This window comes from Conger conger, chromosome 1 (genome assembly GCF_963514075.1).
Source record: "Conger conger chromosome 1, fConCon1.1, whole genome shotgun sequence".
NCBI lineage: Eukaryota > Metazoa > Chordata > Actinopteri > Anguilliformes > Congridae > Conger > Conger conger.
In genome coordinates this window covers 88,683,231-88,700,201 of record NC_083760.1, presented here as the reverse complement: position 1 = coordinate 88,700,201, position 16,971 = coordinate 88,683,231, and the positions used below count along the sequence as shown (strand labels likewise).

Below are 16,971 nucleotides of genomic sequence, written 5' to 3'. Positions count from 1 at the left end.
TTCATTTATGCATGGGTTGTGTTTAAATATTAAGAGCAAACTGCATCTCAAAGACACTGTCACTCAAAAATGAGTAAGGTAGCACACCCCACAAGGGGAACAAAAATCAGAGTACTTATGTTCACATTTTTTCAATTTATTTTGGCACTGTGAATAAAATAAAATAAATAAATAATCAAATATCGCACCAGAGGGCAGCGCTGAGTTGCTGAGCCGTCAGAGGTCTGATCAATTACACATGCTTCCGGTGAAGCAGATGCAGGGCGAACTTTACAATAAAGTAGAGTCAAACAAGCAAACGGGTCCTGTTTGAATGAGTGAAGTAGATATTCCCGCAAGGAACAAATCACATAGAGAGGGTTTAACTCATTGCATAGACTACCTCAGAGACGGTAAGTATTGGTTATTATTTGGTATTATCTAACGATGTTAATTTCGAAAATGTGATTTACCATTTTTCATTTTATTCATAGAAACTGACGGTATACCTCCGCTTGTAAATGTAAAACCTTATGAATGCGACGTTTGACAATGCTAAAGAAAACCTACATTGCTTTTAGTATAATCATTACATTACATTACATTACATTATTGGCATTTGGCAGACGCTCTTATCCAGAGCGACGTACAACAAAGTGCATACCCATAACCAGGGATAAGTTCGCTGAAAGACCCTAGAGGTAAGTACAATTTCAACTGCTACCTGTACAACAAAGGGCCTTTTTTTTTTTTTTTTTTTTTTTTTTTTGAACAAACAAACAAACAAACAGAGCAAAAGTCACCAAAGTTAACTATCCAAACACTGCTTACCTAGCCAACTAAAAATACCGATACACAAAGCAGTCACAGAGACAACAATTAAGGTTCACAGGGAGGTAGGGAGGGATGGGGAGAGGTGCTGCTTGAAGAGGTGCGTCTTCAGCTTGCGCTTGAAGGTGGGGAGAGATTCTATAGTTCTGACCTCAACGGGGAGTTCGTTCCACCACCGTGGAGCCAGAACAGACAGTAGTCGTGAGCGTGAGGTGGAGGTTCTGAGAGGGGGAGGTGCCAAGCGGCCTGTGGAGGCTGAACGAAGAGGTCTGGCAGGGGTATAGGGTCTGATGATTTTTTGCAGATAAGCTGGGGAAGACCCTTTAACTGCTTGGAAGGCTAGCACCAATGTTTTGAATTTGATGCGAGCCATGACAGGCAGCCAGTGGAGGGAAGTAAGCAGGGGGGTGACGTGTGAGTATTTGGGAAGGTTGAAGACCAGACGAGCTGCTGCATTCTGGATGAGTTGGAGGGGTCTGATGGCGGACGCTGGGAGGCCAGCCAAGAGGGAATTGCAGTAGTCCAGGCGGGACAGAACCATCGCTTGGACCAGGAGCTGGGTCGAGTAGGGGGTGAGAAAGGGGCGGATTCTCCGTTTGTTGTATAGGAAGAACCTGCAAGACCGGGTCACCGCCGCAATGTTCTCGGAAAGGGACAGTCTGCTGTCCATCACCACACCGAGGTTCCTTGCACTGGGTGACGGCGTGAGTGTGGTATCCCCGAGAGAAATGGAGAGATCCAGATGGGGAGAGGTATTAGCAGGGATGAATATCATTTCAGTTTTACCTGGGTTGAGCTTTAGATGGTGGTTGTCCATCCAGCTCTGGATGTCCCTCAGGCAAGCAGAGATACGGGCTGAAACCTGCGTATCAGACGGCGGGAACGAGACGAAGAGTTGGGTATCGTCCGCATAGCAGTGGTAGGATAGCCCATGTGCAGTGATCACAGGGCCAAGGGAGCGAGTGTAGAGAGAAAAAAGAAGTGGGCCAAGGACTGAGCCCTGGGGAACTCCTGTGGCGAGGGGCCGAGGTGTCGATACCGAACCAGCCCAGGCAACCTGGAAGGAGCGACCAGAGAGGTAGGACTCAATCCAGTCCAGGGCTGTGCCACAGATGCCCGTTGCCGACAGGGCAGACAGGAGGATGGAGTGATCCACAGTGTCGAAGGCAGCAGAGAGATCTAGAAGAATGAGGATAGAGGAGAGGGAGGCTGCTCGTGCGGCATGAAGTGACTCACTGACGGAGAGGAGCGCAGTCTCTGTCGAGTGGCCCGATCTGAAGCCAGACTGATGGGGGTCTAGCAGGTTGTTGTTAATCATTCACTTTTCTGCATTGATCAGCGGAAGCAATTAAGCAATTAAACATGAAGTAGCCGTTTGATCGCGAAATAAAGGCGGTGCCCACTGCGCAGGTTCCCAGGACTTTATTTCTGAGCTGGCGCTGCGTCCAATTACATTTCAATTATTTTAGACATGTAGCGTTTGATGCAGATGGGGTTGTATTAAGAGTACTGAGATTTGTGGTGTTTGCTGTTTCAATGATATTATTATGCCATCTAAAATGTGAAGGGATATTTGAGGTGCAGTTGGTTCATGACAGAAAATGTGTCATTACATTATAATAACTAGTTGTATATTTTTTCATTTATTCGTGGAGTAAAAAAGACTTGTTAATTGTAATAATGACAGCAGCTGATATGAGTTAATGAATTTATTTTGTTTTATTGGTTTTCTGTAAAGGTTTTCAACCTAACTCAAAACTCCAAGCTAACTTAAAAAACTCCAACAAAACCGATTGTGTGGAATATAAATGCTGTGGACTTGGAAAATAAACGTAAGGAAAGGAGTTGAGTTGTCCAGCGCGTCCTCTGTTGTTCTCTGAGCCATTTTCGAGTTTAGGCAGGCAGGATCTTACTTCCGCTAAATTAACGGAAGAGTTCACAAAGAACTGTAAAATAGCTTGTCCACAAGTGCAAGTACACAACGAGCTCGACATTTTGTTTTACTTATACTTCATAAACAACGTTTTAATTGCTTAACACACTGAAATAACGTGTGTAACGTTGTAAGCTTCCGTGAGCTAGCCAGCTAAATTGCTTGTAATTACGCATGACGTTATCATTACATTACATTACATTACTGGCATTTGGCAGACGCTCTTATCCAGAGCGACGTACAACAAAGTGCATACCCATAACCAGGGATAAGTTCGCTGAAATACCCTAGAGGGAAGTACAATTTCAACTGCTACCTGTACAACAAAGATAAGGACGAGGGCCAATTTCTTTTTCTTTTTTTTTTTTGAACAAAGAAACAAACAACAGAGCAAAAGTGACCAAAGTTCACTATCCAAACACTTAATAGCGACTCGCATTACACACTTTCATATTGGCATTGTATTTCTACATTGATAATTCTGTTAAATAAATTGAATTCATTTCAATCTGCATCCTCTGGACTTGCACCACTGCACACCATGCAGCTTTGAGTCCTAACAGACATGGACGATTTTTTTGAAGGACAGGCTTTAAATCAGGCTTTACACTTTGAGTTTCGCTTGCCATGCTCCCAATGTAACCTGTCTCCCGGTTCCCCGAGAAAACCGGCGTCCCATAAAACAATGTCATTAAAGATTTCAAGGTTAAAACAATTGGCTCCGTTTCAGCGATTCTGTCACAGTCTGTAATTTCGTATGTTGCTGTGACGCAGTCTGAATAACAGAAAATTGTCTACGTATGACAGACGGCGGTCAAAGCAATCTTAACTGAAACAGGTCTTCGGAAATGTATTTCAGATTTTTCCATTTTTCTCCCAATTTGGTTGCTCATTGTACCCCATCTAATCCAATTAGAGTTAGTGTTAGATACACCACCCACACCCCGTCCCTCGGCGGCCCGAAGGAGAGCAACACGCCTTCTTCAAGCCGTTTCGTCTCATTCTCGTGACCGTGATTCTCGCCCGAGGTGCTTTTTGAGCGGCGATCAGCTATCCCTGCCAAGTCCCTCCCTCTAGAGCAGCGAGCGAATTATGTCGTTCCACCGAGCCGGCCAAACAGAAGATACCATTTGTGTTAATTTGCTGTCGTTGTTTTGAATTCAACTTCCTGGTTCAAGTCTCGAGTTACTCCTGTAAAGTCAAATCTGTAAGCTGAAACCAATTTTTTGTTATCTAATTATTTCCCCCACATAAGCATCTCTCTCTCTCTCTGACAGGGCTTTGTGTTTTTGCAGATGAAGCTGTTGATCTTGGTAGCTGCTTTACTGGCCGTGACCAGTGCTGCCAGCATATCTCTGGAGGACCCAGAGGTCCATGCCTCTAAAACTGGTAAAAGAGCTGGCAAAACCCTGATACTTCTTCCAGCCAATCAGCTGTGCCCATTCAGCAAGGGCAGTGGTCCCCAAACTGTGGGGAAAGTATGTCTCTCTGCAGACTGTGTTTAGCATGTTTTACCCGGGTTTGATGGAAAGACAGTGCTCGTCAATACAGGTCTATTGCTCCCATTGCACTGCCTCTGTGCAATTCTGCCACCTCAGTGGAATGCTCCCAGAACTGTTGAGTTGAAATAGTACGGTATAGATCATGGGTTTTCCACAAACGGTTTTTTTTTTAAAGCTAGTTTTGTAGACAACAGGTTTGTGTCATTGGTGGGCTGATACACAGGGTGCTGAATAACGATCTTGAAATGGCATTTGGAGATAAACCTCAGGTGATGCAAGTTACCTGTGAGTCAGCAGCCAGCTGTGCTACAAAGGTTAACCAGGTTTGTTAAACATACAGAGATAACATCAGCAGGAACATTGTTGTTACTGTCTTGTGACTCTTTATTTGATTTGTTGTTTTTCTGTAAACCCTGGGTATTTTGCAGGAAACATGGAATACGACTTAATAGCGACTCACATTACACACTTTCATATTGGCATTGTATTTCTACATTGATAATTCTGTTAAATAAATTGAATTCATTTCAATCTGCATCCTCTTGACTCGCACCACTGCACACCATGCAGCTTAGAGTCCTAACAGACATAGACGTAAAATATTTTCGAGAGAACCGTGAGTTGTATCATATTTACTGGGTATATTGTATGAGGAATGTACTTTAAAATTCTCCATAAAAAAACGGAATGAATTCAAATAAACTGACACCAGCCCAACTGCGACTTCAGAGGTTAATGACAGTGGATAAGTACTGTAAATAACTGAGGATGAGTGCTGTAGATATCTGAATCTATTTTCAGAACATTGCCACTGTGCAAACTTATTGTCGTAATTCTGTGATTGTTCACGATCTCTCTGTTTTTACAGCGATGCAGAGGAAAAAGGAATATGACGTGGGTAAGTTGAGAGCCTGAAGTCCAGTTCAGATGAAACCTGCAGCAGCACTGAGCAGCGTTGTGAAATCTAGGCTCAGAAAGCAAAGGGCCTCTGCAGTTTGTTCCAGTCGCCTGAATCTGCTCATTACAATTCTTCAGCAAGGAGATATAATGAGTTAAATTAGGTGGCTGAATGGAATGGACACAAAAAGCTTTCAACAGTCAAATTTTTCTGGGAAAAAATGTAGTAAAGGCTACGCAATCCAAAGACAATAACAAAACAAAGTAACAACTGTTTCCTGGTGTTATTTCAGCATTTGTGGCCTCTCTTTTAGCTTGAGCAAGATCTCCTCTGACCTCTCCCATCAACAAGCAGTTTTTGCACACAACTACAGCAGGCTGGATGTCTTTTGAGTATCGCACCATTGTCCATCGACCCTTGAGGCTGTAATGTGTGCTAATCGCAGCAGAACATCTTCTGAGATCATACCAGTCCAAGTCACTTAGGTCACTCTTGAACAACAACCATACCTCTTCACCATATCTCCATATACATATTTAGTTGCAGCAACGTGATACACTGCTTGAAGGAGCAGGCCACTGACTGTTATCGAAAACATGAAATTAAGGAATCCATTGAGCTATGTGTTCAGGTAATTCGAGAGTCGAGAGGGGAGAGATAATACATGTATGTTTTAAAAAACTGAATTTGTTTGCAGAACAGTGTCTCTGTTGGATGGTCGATTTTAAGCATGTGACCTTGCTGTCTTTGTAGAACTCTATGACAATAACAGCGGAGATATAGACCAGGAATTTGAGATCTGGAAGAAGAAATATGGTAAGACTGAGAGCGTTGGAGTTTCATCAAACACAAAATTAATATACTGTACTATATAATAAACAATTCATTCTTTGTCTAGGCAGGTGAAAGCCAACATGAACTTCACTTTGCCAATAACTGATCCAAGATGTATAATATGGGGCGGCCTGTAGCGTAGTGGTTAAGGTACATGACTGAGGCAAGGTCGCCAGTTTGATGCCCTGGTGTAGCCATTATAAGATCTGCACAGCCCTTGATTAAGGCCCTTCACCCTACATTGTTCAATACCCTGCCTGTGGGTGTGTTGCAGTGTGCCTGAGCAAGACGCCCAACCCCCACATGCTCCTGACAAGCTGGTTGATGCCTTGCATGGCAGCCAATCGCTCTGTGTGTGTGTGTGTTTGTTTGGTTGTTTGTGTGAAGCATCAATTGTACAGGGCTTTGGATGAAGGCGTTATATAAATGGCAACCATTTACCATCCTGTCCTGGAGGGGGCGCTGTGTCAGCAGGTTTAGCTTCAGTCTAATTTACCCATCATGACTTCAGTGAAGTCCTATATTCTGCCCCTTTTTTTCTGCCTTTCATTGCACGGCCAGGTAAGACCTACGCTACCCCTGAAGAGGAGGCTGGTCGGAGGCAGGCCTGGCTGAAGACCAGGGTCAGCGTGACGGAGCACAACCGCAAGTATCTGGCCGGGAAGGAGACTTGGACAATGGGGGCAAACATGTTCGCTGACCTGGTGAGAACGGAAAAATAAATACATTTGCATTTAGCCGCTTAGCAGATGCTGTAATCCAGAGTGGCCTCTAGGGCCCAAGTCATCACGGGTCATGCCCATAGCAGTACAGGGGGCCGCGGGGTGCTATAATGGGTACGGGGCTAGGGCTCGTCACCTGAAGGTTGCTGGTTCCATTCCCTCAGCGCAAGTTCTGTGTGAGGTACTTCATCTGGATTACATCAGTATACACTCACTGAGAACTTTATTAGGAACGCCTGTACACCTCCTTAGTCATGCAGTTATCTAATCAGCCAATTGTGTGGCAGCAGTGCAATGCATAAAATCACGCAGATACGGGTCAGGAGCTTCAGATGTTCACATCAACCATCAGAATGGGGAACAAATGTCATCTATGTGACTTTGACTGTGGCATGATTGCTGGAGCTAGCCGGGCTGGTTTGAGTATTTCTGTAACTGTTGATCTCCTGGGATATTCACACACATCAGTTTCTAGAGTTCACAGAGAATGATGCAAAAAACAAAAAACATCCAGCGTCTTAGTTTTTTTATTGTCATGTCACGTATTATGTCAGTCTAGTCTCGCCACGTTTTCAAGTTTTATTTCGTGTTACGTTTCATTTTCGTGTCAAGTTATGTTCATGTTTAGTTTTTGTTACAATTTATTTTTTAGTCTTGTCATGTCACGTTATATAATTTATTCATGTCACATTTCGCAAATTTGTTATGTCACGATTTATGTTGTTTCGTGTTATGATGTTCCGTTTATTGATTAGCATCCACTTTTTCATGTCTTTCGGCAAACCTTATTATTGTAAACCAAAATTATTGCCTCCTATTTATCAGTGCACTTTTGAGTGGTTTTCCAAGCCATTTTCCACGTTACGATCCAAGCCTGTTTATTGACAAAAGATTATTGACTTCTGTTTTGTTGGCCACTGCCTGCCTGTACCACACTCTTGCCGGCTATCTTTGTACTTTTGCCTGCCTACCATCCGTATGCACTACTGCCCCGCTGACAGCTTTCCTGGTTACTGGACTTTTTGCATGGTGTACCGATTTTGAGACTGCCTTCTCCCTCGGTACTGTACTTTGGTTTTGGCTGGATTATATGTGTAGGAACTTTGCTTATTTTTCGACCACGCTCATTGGACAATCCCTTTATTGAAGCCCTGATGGGACGTTATTACGCCTTTGTTTGTCTGAGTCCTGCATTTTGGGTCCAACCCCCACGCACCCGTCTCAAATGTTGTGTTTATGTTTTTAAATGGGGGGGGCGGGAAAAGGTATGTGCGGGCATTTCATCATGGCCTAAGTTTGACTCTGTTCCTCTCCTCCGACAGCTTGAAGGTGAACATATTTGCTGAATAGATGCTGGATTGGCCGTGGTGTTGGCGGGGCTGTAGGAATGATGTAGCAGTGGGCATCGGTCACTGACGCCTCTTCTCCTCCACCCGTCTTCTTCATTAAAGATGCTCTCCATGCAGATCTCGAGTCTGACTCAGTTCACTGTGGCATTCTTGGTGTGTGAGTGCTTGCGTGTCTGTGTGTGTGTGAGTGAGTTTGCGTGTGTGTGCGGTCCTACAAATAAACAAGGTAGTACACTGCAAAGCCCGGGTGACTTGTAGCGTAGTGGTTAAGGTCCATGACAGGGAGCCGCAAGGACGATGGTTCGATCCCCCAATGTAGCCACAAACATTTCTGTCTGTATCACATTTTAGTCTTGTAATGACACAATCTTATTTTTTCTCTCAAGTAGAAATATTATGAATTTTATTACTCAATTGGCAAATCATGAGATGAGTAAACGCCTTGTTAATGAGACGTCAGACGAGAATGGCCAGACTGGTCGAAGGTGACGGTAACATAAACAACCACACATTACAACAGTGGTATGCAGAAGAGTACTCTGACCACACAACACATCATAGTTCTTAAGTGGATAGGCCACAGCAGTAGAAGTCTAATAAATAGCTAATAAAGTGCTCACTGGGGGCGATATGGCTCAGGCAGTAGGAGCAGTCGTCTGGCAGTCGGAGGGTTGCCGGTTCGATGCCCCGCCTGGGCTTGTCGAAGTGTCCCTGAGCAAGACACCTAACCCCCAAATGCTCCTGACGAGCTGGTCGGTGCCTTGCATGGCAGCCAATCGCCGTCGGTGTGTGAGTGTGTGTATGAATGGGTGAATGAGAAGAATCAATTGTACAGCGCTTTGGATAAATGCGCTATAAAAAATGCAGACCATTTACCATGTATCTACAATGCACAGAAGTGTGGAGGGCCCGGGTTTTAGTTTAGTTTATGTTTTAGTTATGGTTTCATATTGTCTGTAACTGCATGTGCTGCTGCCTGCTTAGCCAGGTGTCCCCTCGGTCAGCACAGATGGAAGAGGCCTTCGGGGGCTCTGGATGTTGGCTCTGGATGAGTCCAGCGCCTCTACCTCTGGTTCTCACCTGAACGGCCGCGTTTCCCCATTCTGTCCTCCCCAGGCTCCTCAGGGCCGTCCAAGTCATGGATCATTTCCTTTGATTCAGAATGAAATGTCTGGTGCTGTCCACTTCTGTCATGCTCTCAACGTTGAGCGGATGAATGAGAAGCATCAATTGTACAGCGCTTTCAATAAAGGTGTTATATATTGTGGTGCCTCGGGGTGGATCCTGAGGTGCAGTGGGCGGGCGCAGCTGGAAACCAGACACAGGAGATAGCAGATATCAGAAAAAATTATTTTTATTTTTTCTGTGGTTTTTTTTTTTTGGGTATTGGTGATAGCGCCCCCCCTCAGGGCAAGGGTAGGGGAAAACTGGAGAACATGCAGGAGCAGGGGTGCCACAATATATATATATGTTTTTAAAAAGAACAATGAACCAGGCATTGCCTCAGAGACTGGCCCCTCAGAGAGAGGGAGGCGTGAGCAGAGAGAGACTCACCAGCCTAAAAGACTAATCGAAGAACAGGGACTGTGCTCATCTCTTTAAGACATGAGTCTAAAGATAAAATTTTCGTTTACTAACTATTTTAAATTATTGCCGTAAGTTTTGATGCAGATAAGTCGGTAGGGAATTGATAGGCTTCGGCCTGAATGAAATGAAAATGCATCAACAATGGCTGGCTACAAGGTTTCATAATCTTATATTATATTATAGGCAATTACATCACAATTATTTGCAACCGTCTTTATTACGAAAAGAAAAGCGACAGAATTATATTTCAAAGATCATTTTATTTACTGAACCTTTATTTTGAAAAACTGAACTGAATATTGCAAGCCAACGATCTCGATGCGCCAACTCGGAACTGTATGTCTGCTTTTGAACTCCGGAAGAAACACACGCCTTTACAGTAAGCTCTGTTTGTAGATACATTTCTGCTCATTAAAACTGTTTAGCTGTAAGGATTTATGACGCACGCACAGTAGTTTGACATATGACTGCAAAGAAAGTCATGCTAAACAAACCTATCTTAACTGGATGGATCTTACTTCCGCTAAATTAACGGAAGAGTTCACAAATAACTGTAAAAGAGCAGTTATACTTTAGAAACAACGTTTTAATTGCTTAACACTGAAATAACGTATGTAACGTTGTAATCCTCCGTGAGCTAGCAATCTAAATTGCTTGTAATTACGCGTGAATACGACACAAATCACTAATACGACACACTTCCACATTGGCATTGTATTTCTACATTGATCATTCTGTTAAATACATTATATTAATTTTAACCTGCATCCTCTTGACTCGCACCACTGCACACCTAGCAGCTTAGAGTCCTAACAGACATAGACATTAAATATTTTCGAGAGAACCTTGAGTTGTATCACATTTAGTGGGTATATTGTGTGAGGAATGTACTTTAAAATTCACCGTAACGAATTCAAATAAACTGACACCAGCCCAAATGCGACTTCAGAGGTTAATGACGGTGGATAAGTACTGTAAATAACTGAGGATAAGTACTGTAGATATCTGAATCTATTTTCAGAACATTGTCACTCTGTTTTTACAGCGATGTCGGGGGATGAGGAAGAGGACGTGGGTAAGTTGAGAGCCTGAAGGTTCAGATGAAACCTACAGCGGCTTTGAGCAGTGTTGTGAAATCTAGGCTCAGACAACAAAGGACAACGTTTTAATTGCTTAACACACTGAAATAACGTATGTAACGTTGTACTCCTCCGTGAGCTAGCCATCTAAATTGCTTGTAATTACGCATGAATACGACACACTTCCACATTGGCATTGTATTTCTACATTGATCATTCTGTTAAATAAATTGTATTAATTTTAACCTGCATCCTCTTGACTCGCACCACTGCACACCTAGCAGCTTAGATTCCTAACAGACATACCGTTAATCCTCAAATTGTGTCCGGGGTCTTTTATTTACTTAGGTTGGACAAAGCACAGGCCTTTATATGGGGCAGGCTTGTATTCGAGGCAGGCCTGTATTTCTTATTAGGCTTCTGTTGTGGAATTTTATTCTTAGAAATAAAGTAAAAGGCTACACTTAAAGCGGGCCAACACTGTTCAACACTTCCTGTAACCGTTCAGAAATCAATTAGTGTAGGCTAATCAGGAAACACCGTTTGGTAATTCATAGTGTCAGTCTTAACAGACTTAGTTTATTGCAAATATTCTCAAACCCAATACATCACATGCAAGTCCAGAATCCATAAAATAACTACTTGCCAGACACGCCTTCATGAACAATAACAAATTAGCGTAGATAACAGCAAGTTAAGGATCTTTTTTTCCTAAAGTGCATTTTATTGTGAGATATGCTTTTCGTTTGGAGCAGCATAACGGTTATCCGGCTATCAAAAGATTTTCGCTTTGGTTTGGGATTTAATTTACTTTTGGACTGTTTGATTCTATTGCTAAATGTTGGGACTGATGGGCACTGAAATCTGGGAGGTATTTGATGGTTCACTGTTACGTTTTATGTAGTTGAAAGAGTGTCGGGATTTCCACCCGTCTGTTTAGTGCGAGGCAAGGCAGCCGCTTTCATTCATTCATTGAACGTGCGCTGTGCTGTAAATACATGCAATCCTTTTTGCGTAGCCAAGTAGACTAAATTGAGTTAATTTTAAAATTTTCCTGATTTACTTTTTATTTAATTCGTAGGCTGGAATGCCTCGCGGCAACAATTGTGTTTGAATGTATACTGCTTCAGCCTTTGGCAAGCTACTTAGAAGGGGGCGGCAAGCGACTGATAGCTTGAGAGCAACGTGTCGGAGACCCATGGTGTAGGACAACGACTTTTCATTGGCAACAGTATTAAACCAACCAACAATATAAAATATTAAGAAGAGCTCTTTTATTTCATTGAGTTAAATCGAAACAATGTCTTCTAGTGCTCATGGACTGATAGCCCTACTGGTAGGCAATATTACCCCGGCTTGTATTTGGGGGCCTGAATTGTCTGAATTGGCCACGCCCCCGGCTATTATCCGAGGCCCGGCTTCAAATAGAATCCCGGACACAATTTGAGGATTTACTGTAGACATTAAATATTTTCGAGAGAACCTTGAGTTGTATCACATTTAGTGGGTATATTGTGTGAGGAATGTACTATAAAATTCACCATATATTCACTCAAATACGACTTCAGAGGTTAATGACAGTGGATAAGTACTGTTAATAACTGAGGATTAGTACTGTAGATATCTGAATGTATTTTCAGAACATTGCCACTCTGCAAACCTTTTGTCGTAATTCTGTGAGTAGAACGTTTATGATCTCTCTGTTTTTACAGCGACATCGGGGGAAGAGGAAGAGGACGTGGGTAAGTTGAGAGCCTGAAGTCCAGTTCAGATTAAACCTACAGCAGCTTTGAGCAGTTTTGTCAAATCTTGGCTCAGACAACAAATTAAATTCTTCAGAAAGGAGACAGAATGAGTTAAATTAGCTGGCTGAATGGAATGGACGCAAAAGGCTCTTAACAGTCTAATTGTCTTGAGGAAAATTTTTTAGTAAAGGCTATGCAATCCAAAGAAAACAATAAAACAATTAAACGACTGTTGCCTATTTTAAGTTGGATTAGAAGATTTGTCTTGTCTCTGAAGACCACAGCAGGTGACAGCAGTCAATCTAAATTATGGTCACTTGCACTGAGATCATACCAGTCCAAGTCAATTAGGTCACTCTTGAACAACAACCAAACCTCTTCACCATGTCTTTATATACATATTTAGTTGCAGCAACGTGATACACTGCTTTATCGAAAACATGAAATTAAGGAATCCATTGAGCTATATGTTATATGTAGGTAATTCATGGAGGGGAGGCATTGTATCAGAGGCAATGGAGGGGAGGCATTGTATCAGAATTAAACGTTCAGTCCCGTTACAAGAGTTGAGAGGGGAGAGATTATTCATCTTTATTTGAAATAACTGAATTTGTTTGCAGAACAGTGTCTCTGTTGGATGGTTGATTTTAAGAATGTGACCTTGCTGTCTTTGTAGAACTCTATGACAATAACAGCGGGAATATAGACCAGGAATTTGAGATCTGGAAGAAGAAATATGGTAAGACTGAGTGCGTTGGAGTTTCATCCAACTCAAACACAAAATGAATATTCTATACAGCTGTACTATATGATATACTATTCATTCTTTGTCCAGGCAGGTGAAAGCCAACATGAACTTCACTTTGCCAATAACTGATCCAAGATGTATAATATGGGGCGGCCTGTAGCGTAGTGGTTAAGGTACATGACTGAGACCCGCAAGGTTGGCGGTTCCATGCCCCGTTGTAGCCATCACAAGATCTGCACGGACCTTGACCCTTTTACCCTGCACTGCTCCAGGGGAGCATTGTCTCCTACTTAACCTAATCAACTGTACGTCGCTCTGGATAAGATACGTCTGCCAAAGGACAGAATGTACTCTACGTGAGTCATCGCAAGGTGTGCTTCTCTCCTTAATGCATACGCATTTAAGCATGGGCAGAGATATTATAGGTGCGTTGAAGTTTACAGAGTTACCTCGGGTTGATTTTGAGTGAAAGTCCTCTGCCTCCAACGAGCAGGCAGGGCGAAGGGGAGACCACAAGGAAGATGTAGTGCACTGAGAGCATCACACCATTTCACCTCCCCAATCAAGAACGGTGAACATTAAGCTTCCAAGCAATAATACGCCTGGGCGTTTATCACCAAAAATATTGGCTCAATTTCCCAAGCATTCACTTAAAAGTAAAAGTAGGCAGAACAAGTCGTCTGGCAGTCAGAGGGTTGCCGGTTCGATACCCTGCCCGTGGGTGTGTCGAAGTGTGCCTGAGCAAGACGCCAAATCCCCCAAATGCTCCTGACGAGCTGGTTGGTGTCTTGCATGTCAGCCAATCGCCGTTGGTGTGTGTGTGTGTGTGTGTGTGTGTGAGAAGCATCAATTGTACAGGGCTTTGGATGAAGGCACTATATAAATGGAAACCATTTACCATCCTGTCCTGGAGGGGGCGCTGTGTCAGCAGGTTTAGCTCATCACGCCTTCAGTGACGTCCTATATTCTGCCCCTTTTTTTCTGCCTTTCATTGCACGGCCAGGTAAGACCTACGCTACCCCTGAAGAGGAGGCTCGTCGGAAGCAGGCCTGGCTGGAGACCAGGGTCAGGGTGACGGAGCACAACCGCAACTATCTGGCCGGGAAGGAGACTTGGACAATGGGGGCGAACATGTTCGCTGACAGGGTGAGAACGGAATTTAGCCGCTTAGCAGATGCTGTAATCCAGAGTGGCCCCTAGGGCCCAAGTCATCACGGGTCATGCCCATAGCAGTACAGGGGGCCGCGGGGTGCTATAATGGGTACTGGGCTAGGGCTCGTCACCTGAAGGTTGCTGGTTCCATTCCCTCAACTTAATCTGGATTACATCAGTATACACTCACTGAGCACTTCATTAGAAACACCTGTACACCTCCTTAGTGATGCAGTTATCTAATCAGCCAATTGTGTGGCAGCAGTGCAATGCACAAACTCATGCAGGTACGGGTCAGGAGCTTCAGATGTTCACATCAACCATCAGAATGGCGAAAAAATGTCATCTATGTGATTTTGACAGTGGCATGATTGCTGGTGCCAGACGGGCTGGTTTGAGTATTTCTGTAACTGTTGATCTCCTGGGATTTTCACACACATCAGTTTCTAGAGTTCAGAGAGAATGATGCGAAATGTGCGCAGCTCAGCAGAGTCCTACCGCTGGCCGCTGGCTTTTTAAATGGGGGGGCCGGAAAAGGGATGTGCGGGCATTTCAGCTTGGCATAAGTTTGACTCTGTACCTCTCCTCCCACAGCTAGAAGGTGACCATTGTTGCTGCAGTGGTGGTGTTGGCGGGGCTGATGGGATGATAGGAATGTTCTAGCAGTGGGCATCGGTCTCAATGCACTGACACCTCTTCTGCTCCACCCGTCTTCTTCATTAAAGATGCTCTCCATTCAGATCTCGAGTCTGACTCAGTTCACTGTGGCATTCTTGGTGTGTGAGTGCTTGTGTGTCTGTGTGTGTGTGTGAGTTTGTGTGTGTGTGCGTTGGTATCTCAATCAAACCTCTCAATCAAGGGGTTAAGACTTAGAGAGCAGCAATGAAGAGGCTATACCACAAGATGCAAACCACTCCTCAGTAGTAAGATTACAATTTGCACAAGAAATACAGAAATGAGCCATAAAAGTTCTGGAGCAAAGTTTTATGGACTGAAGAGATTAAGATTAACCTCTACCAAAGTGATGGAAAGGCCAGAAAGTGTGGAGAAAGAAGGGATCTCATGATCCAAAACATAGGAGCTCATCTGTGAAGCACGGTGGAGGAAGGGTCATGGCTTGGGCTTGCATGGCTGCTTCTGGAGTGGGCTCACTAATCTTTATTGATGATGCAACTCATGATGCTAGCAGCAGGATGAATTCAGAAGTCTACAACAACATTCTGTCTGCCAATTTACGGAGAAATGCATCCAAACTAATTGGGAGGAACTTCATCATGCAACAAAACAATGACCCAAAACACAGTACTAACACAACAAAGGACTTCATTAGGGTGAAAATGTGGAAGGTTTTAGACTGGCTAAGTCCATCACCAACCAGTCTGCCGGAAGCTGCTATCTCCTCAACACTTGAAATTTTGAGTTCAGAGTTCAAAGAAGAGACAAATCCAGTGAAAAACTCAAAAGTGGAACCGGTCATTTCATTTGTCCTTTGCTTTGTTTTTGTTTTCTTATGACATTTTGACTGGTTGGACAAGGTGTGAAGTCCAGGGGTCAGAAAGTAAAAATTCCTGCAGTTTGTTTCCTCCTCCCATGACCCAGCCAGGTGATTTCACTCATTAGTTCTATCTGCTGGCTGACGAATTGTGCTAATTAGCAAATCCAGGTGGTTGGAACAAAAAACAGCAGAGGACTTTTGCTTTCTGAACCTGGACTTCCCACCCCTGCTCATTGGCAGTGACGGTTTTGATTGGAATCAGTCTTTTCATGACCAACATTTTGCTCAGCTTCCAACCACTTCATCTCTTCTTCTGTGAAAACAGAATGAACAGAAACAAACTTTACAACGCAGACCACAATAAAACTGATGGCAAAGCACCAGTGTAGTCTCAGTCCAGACAGGTGTGGCCGAACACACTCTACTCACCAGAGGGCATAATTAGTCCCATTGGAGGATGTTCACCTTCAAGCTGTGGGAGGAGAGGAGCAGTCAGATGTAGCTCTCACAGTTGTCTGGCAGTCGGAGGGTTGCCGGATCAATCCCGCCCTGAGTGTGTCGTAGTGTCCCTGCACAAGACACCTAACCCCCAAATGCTCCTGATAAGCCGGTTGGTGCCTTGCACGGCAGCCAATCGCCGTTGGTGTGAGTGTGTGTGTGTGTATGAGTGGATGAATGAGAAGCATCAATTGTACAGCGCTTTGAATAAAGGCGTTACATATTTTTTTAAAAGAACAACAACGAACCAGGCAATGCCTCAGAGAGAGGGAGGCGTGAGCAGAGAGAGACTCACCAGCCTAAAAGACTAATCGAAGAACAGGGACTGTGCTCATCTCTTCAAGACGTGATATATTTATATATATATATATTTATAATAATTGCTGGCTACCAGGTTTCAAAATATGATATTATATTATATTATATTATATTGTATTATATTATGTTATATGCAATTACGTCACAATTATTTGCGACTCTATTCATTACAAAAAGAAAAACAACAAAATTATATTTCAAAGATTTTTTCATTTTATTTACTGAACCTTTATTTTGAAAAACTAAACTGAAGTTCCCAAACGTTGCAAGCCAACGATTTCTGCTCATTAAAACAGTGAAG

At 43.4% G+C, this 16,971-nt stretch overlaps 2 protein-coding genes across 3 annotated transcripts; both read left to right on the top strand.

Moving 5' to 3' along the window:
* Positions 1–269: 269 nt before the first annotated feature.
* Positions 270–8,166, top strand: LOC133129902 (cystein proteinase inhibitor protein salarin-like). 2 transcript variants are annotated; one of them, XM_061244215.1, is made up of 6 exons: positions 270–392; positions 4,039–4,132; positions 5,114–5,143; positions 5,897–5,959; positions 6,539–6,681; positions 8,022–8,166. In XM_061244215.1, exons 2-6 carry the CDS (start codon positions 4,039–4,041, stop codon positions 8,043–8,045), a joined length of 354 nt encoding a protein of 117 aa, XP_061100199.1. In that variant the 5' UTR covers positions 270–392; the 3' UTR covers positions 8,046–8,166. The 2 variants fall into 2 exon arrangements, with proteins under 2 accessions (XP_061100199.1, XP_061100196.1); XM_061244212.1 differs by lacking the exon at positions 270–392 and adding an exon at positions 2,264–2,642.
* Positions 8,167–9,932: 1,766 nt separating this feature from the next.
* Positions 9,933–15,098, top strand: LOC133129886 (cystein proteinase inhibitor protein salarin-like). The gene is made up of 6 exons (XM_061244211.1): positions 9,933–10,014; positions 10,681–10,710; positions 12,427–12,456; positions 13,136–13,198; positions 14,211–14,353; positions 14,958–15,098. The coding sequence occupies exons 1-6, from the start codon at positions 9,954–9,956 to the stop codon at positions 15,006–15,008; spliced, it is 378 nt and encodes a 125-aa protein (XP_061100195.1). The 5' UTR covers positions 9,933–9,953; the 3' UTR covers positions 15,009–15,098.
* The last annotated feature ends 1,873 nt before the right edge of the window (positions 15,099–16,971 follow it).

Bases quoted from the DNA above. Each gene is read 5' to 3' on its own strand.
- LOC133129902 (XM_061244212.1), top strand. From the start codon at position 2,619: ATGCTGTGGACTTGGAAAATAAAC. The intron at 4,133-5,113 runs GTAAAAGAGCTG...CTGTTTTTACAG, and splicing joins GGTCCATGCCTCTAAAACTG to CGATGCAGAGGAAAAAGGAA. The intron at 5,144-5,896 runs GTAAGTTGAGAG...CTGTCTTTGTAG, and splicing joins GAAAAAGGAATATGACGTGG to AACTCTATGACAATAACAGC.
- LOC133129886 (XM_061244211.1), top strand. From the start codon at position 9,954: ATGCGCCAACTCGGAACTGTATGTCTGCTTTTGAACTCCGGAAGAAAC. The intron at 12,457-13,135 runs GTAAGTTGAGAG...CTGTCTTTGTAG, and splicing joins GGAAGAGGAAGAGGACGTGG to AACTCTATGACAATAACAGC. The intron at 14,354-14,957 runs GTGAGAACGGAA...TCCCACAGCTAG, and splicing joins CGAACATGTTCGCTGACAGG to AAGGTGACCATTGTTGCTGC.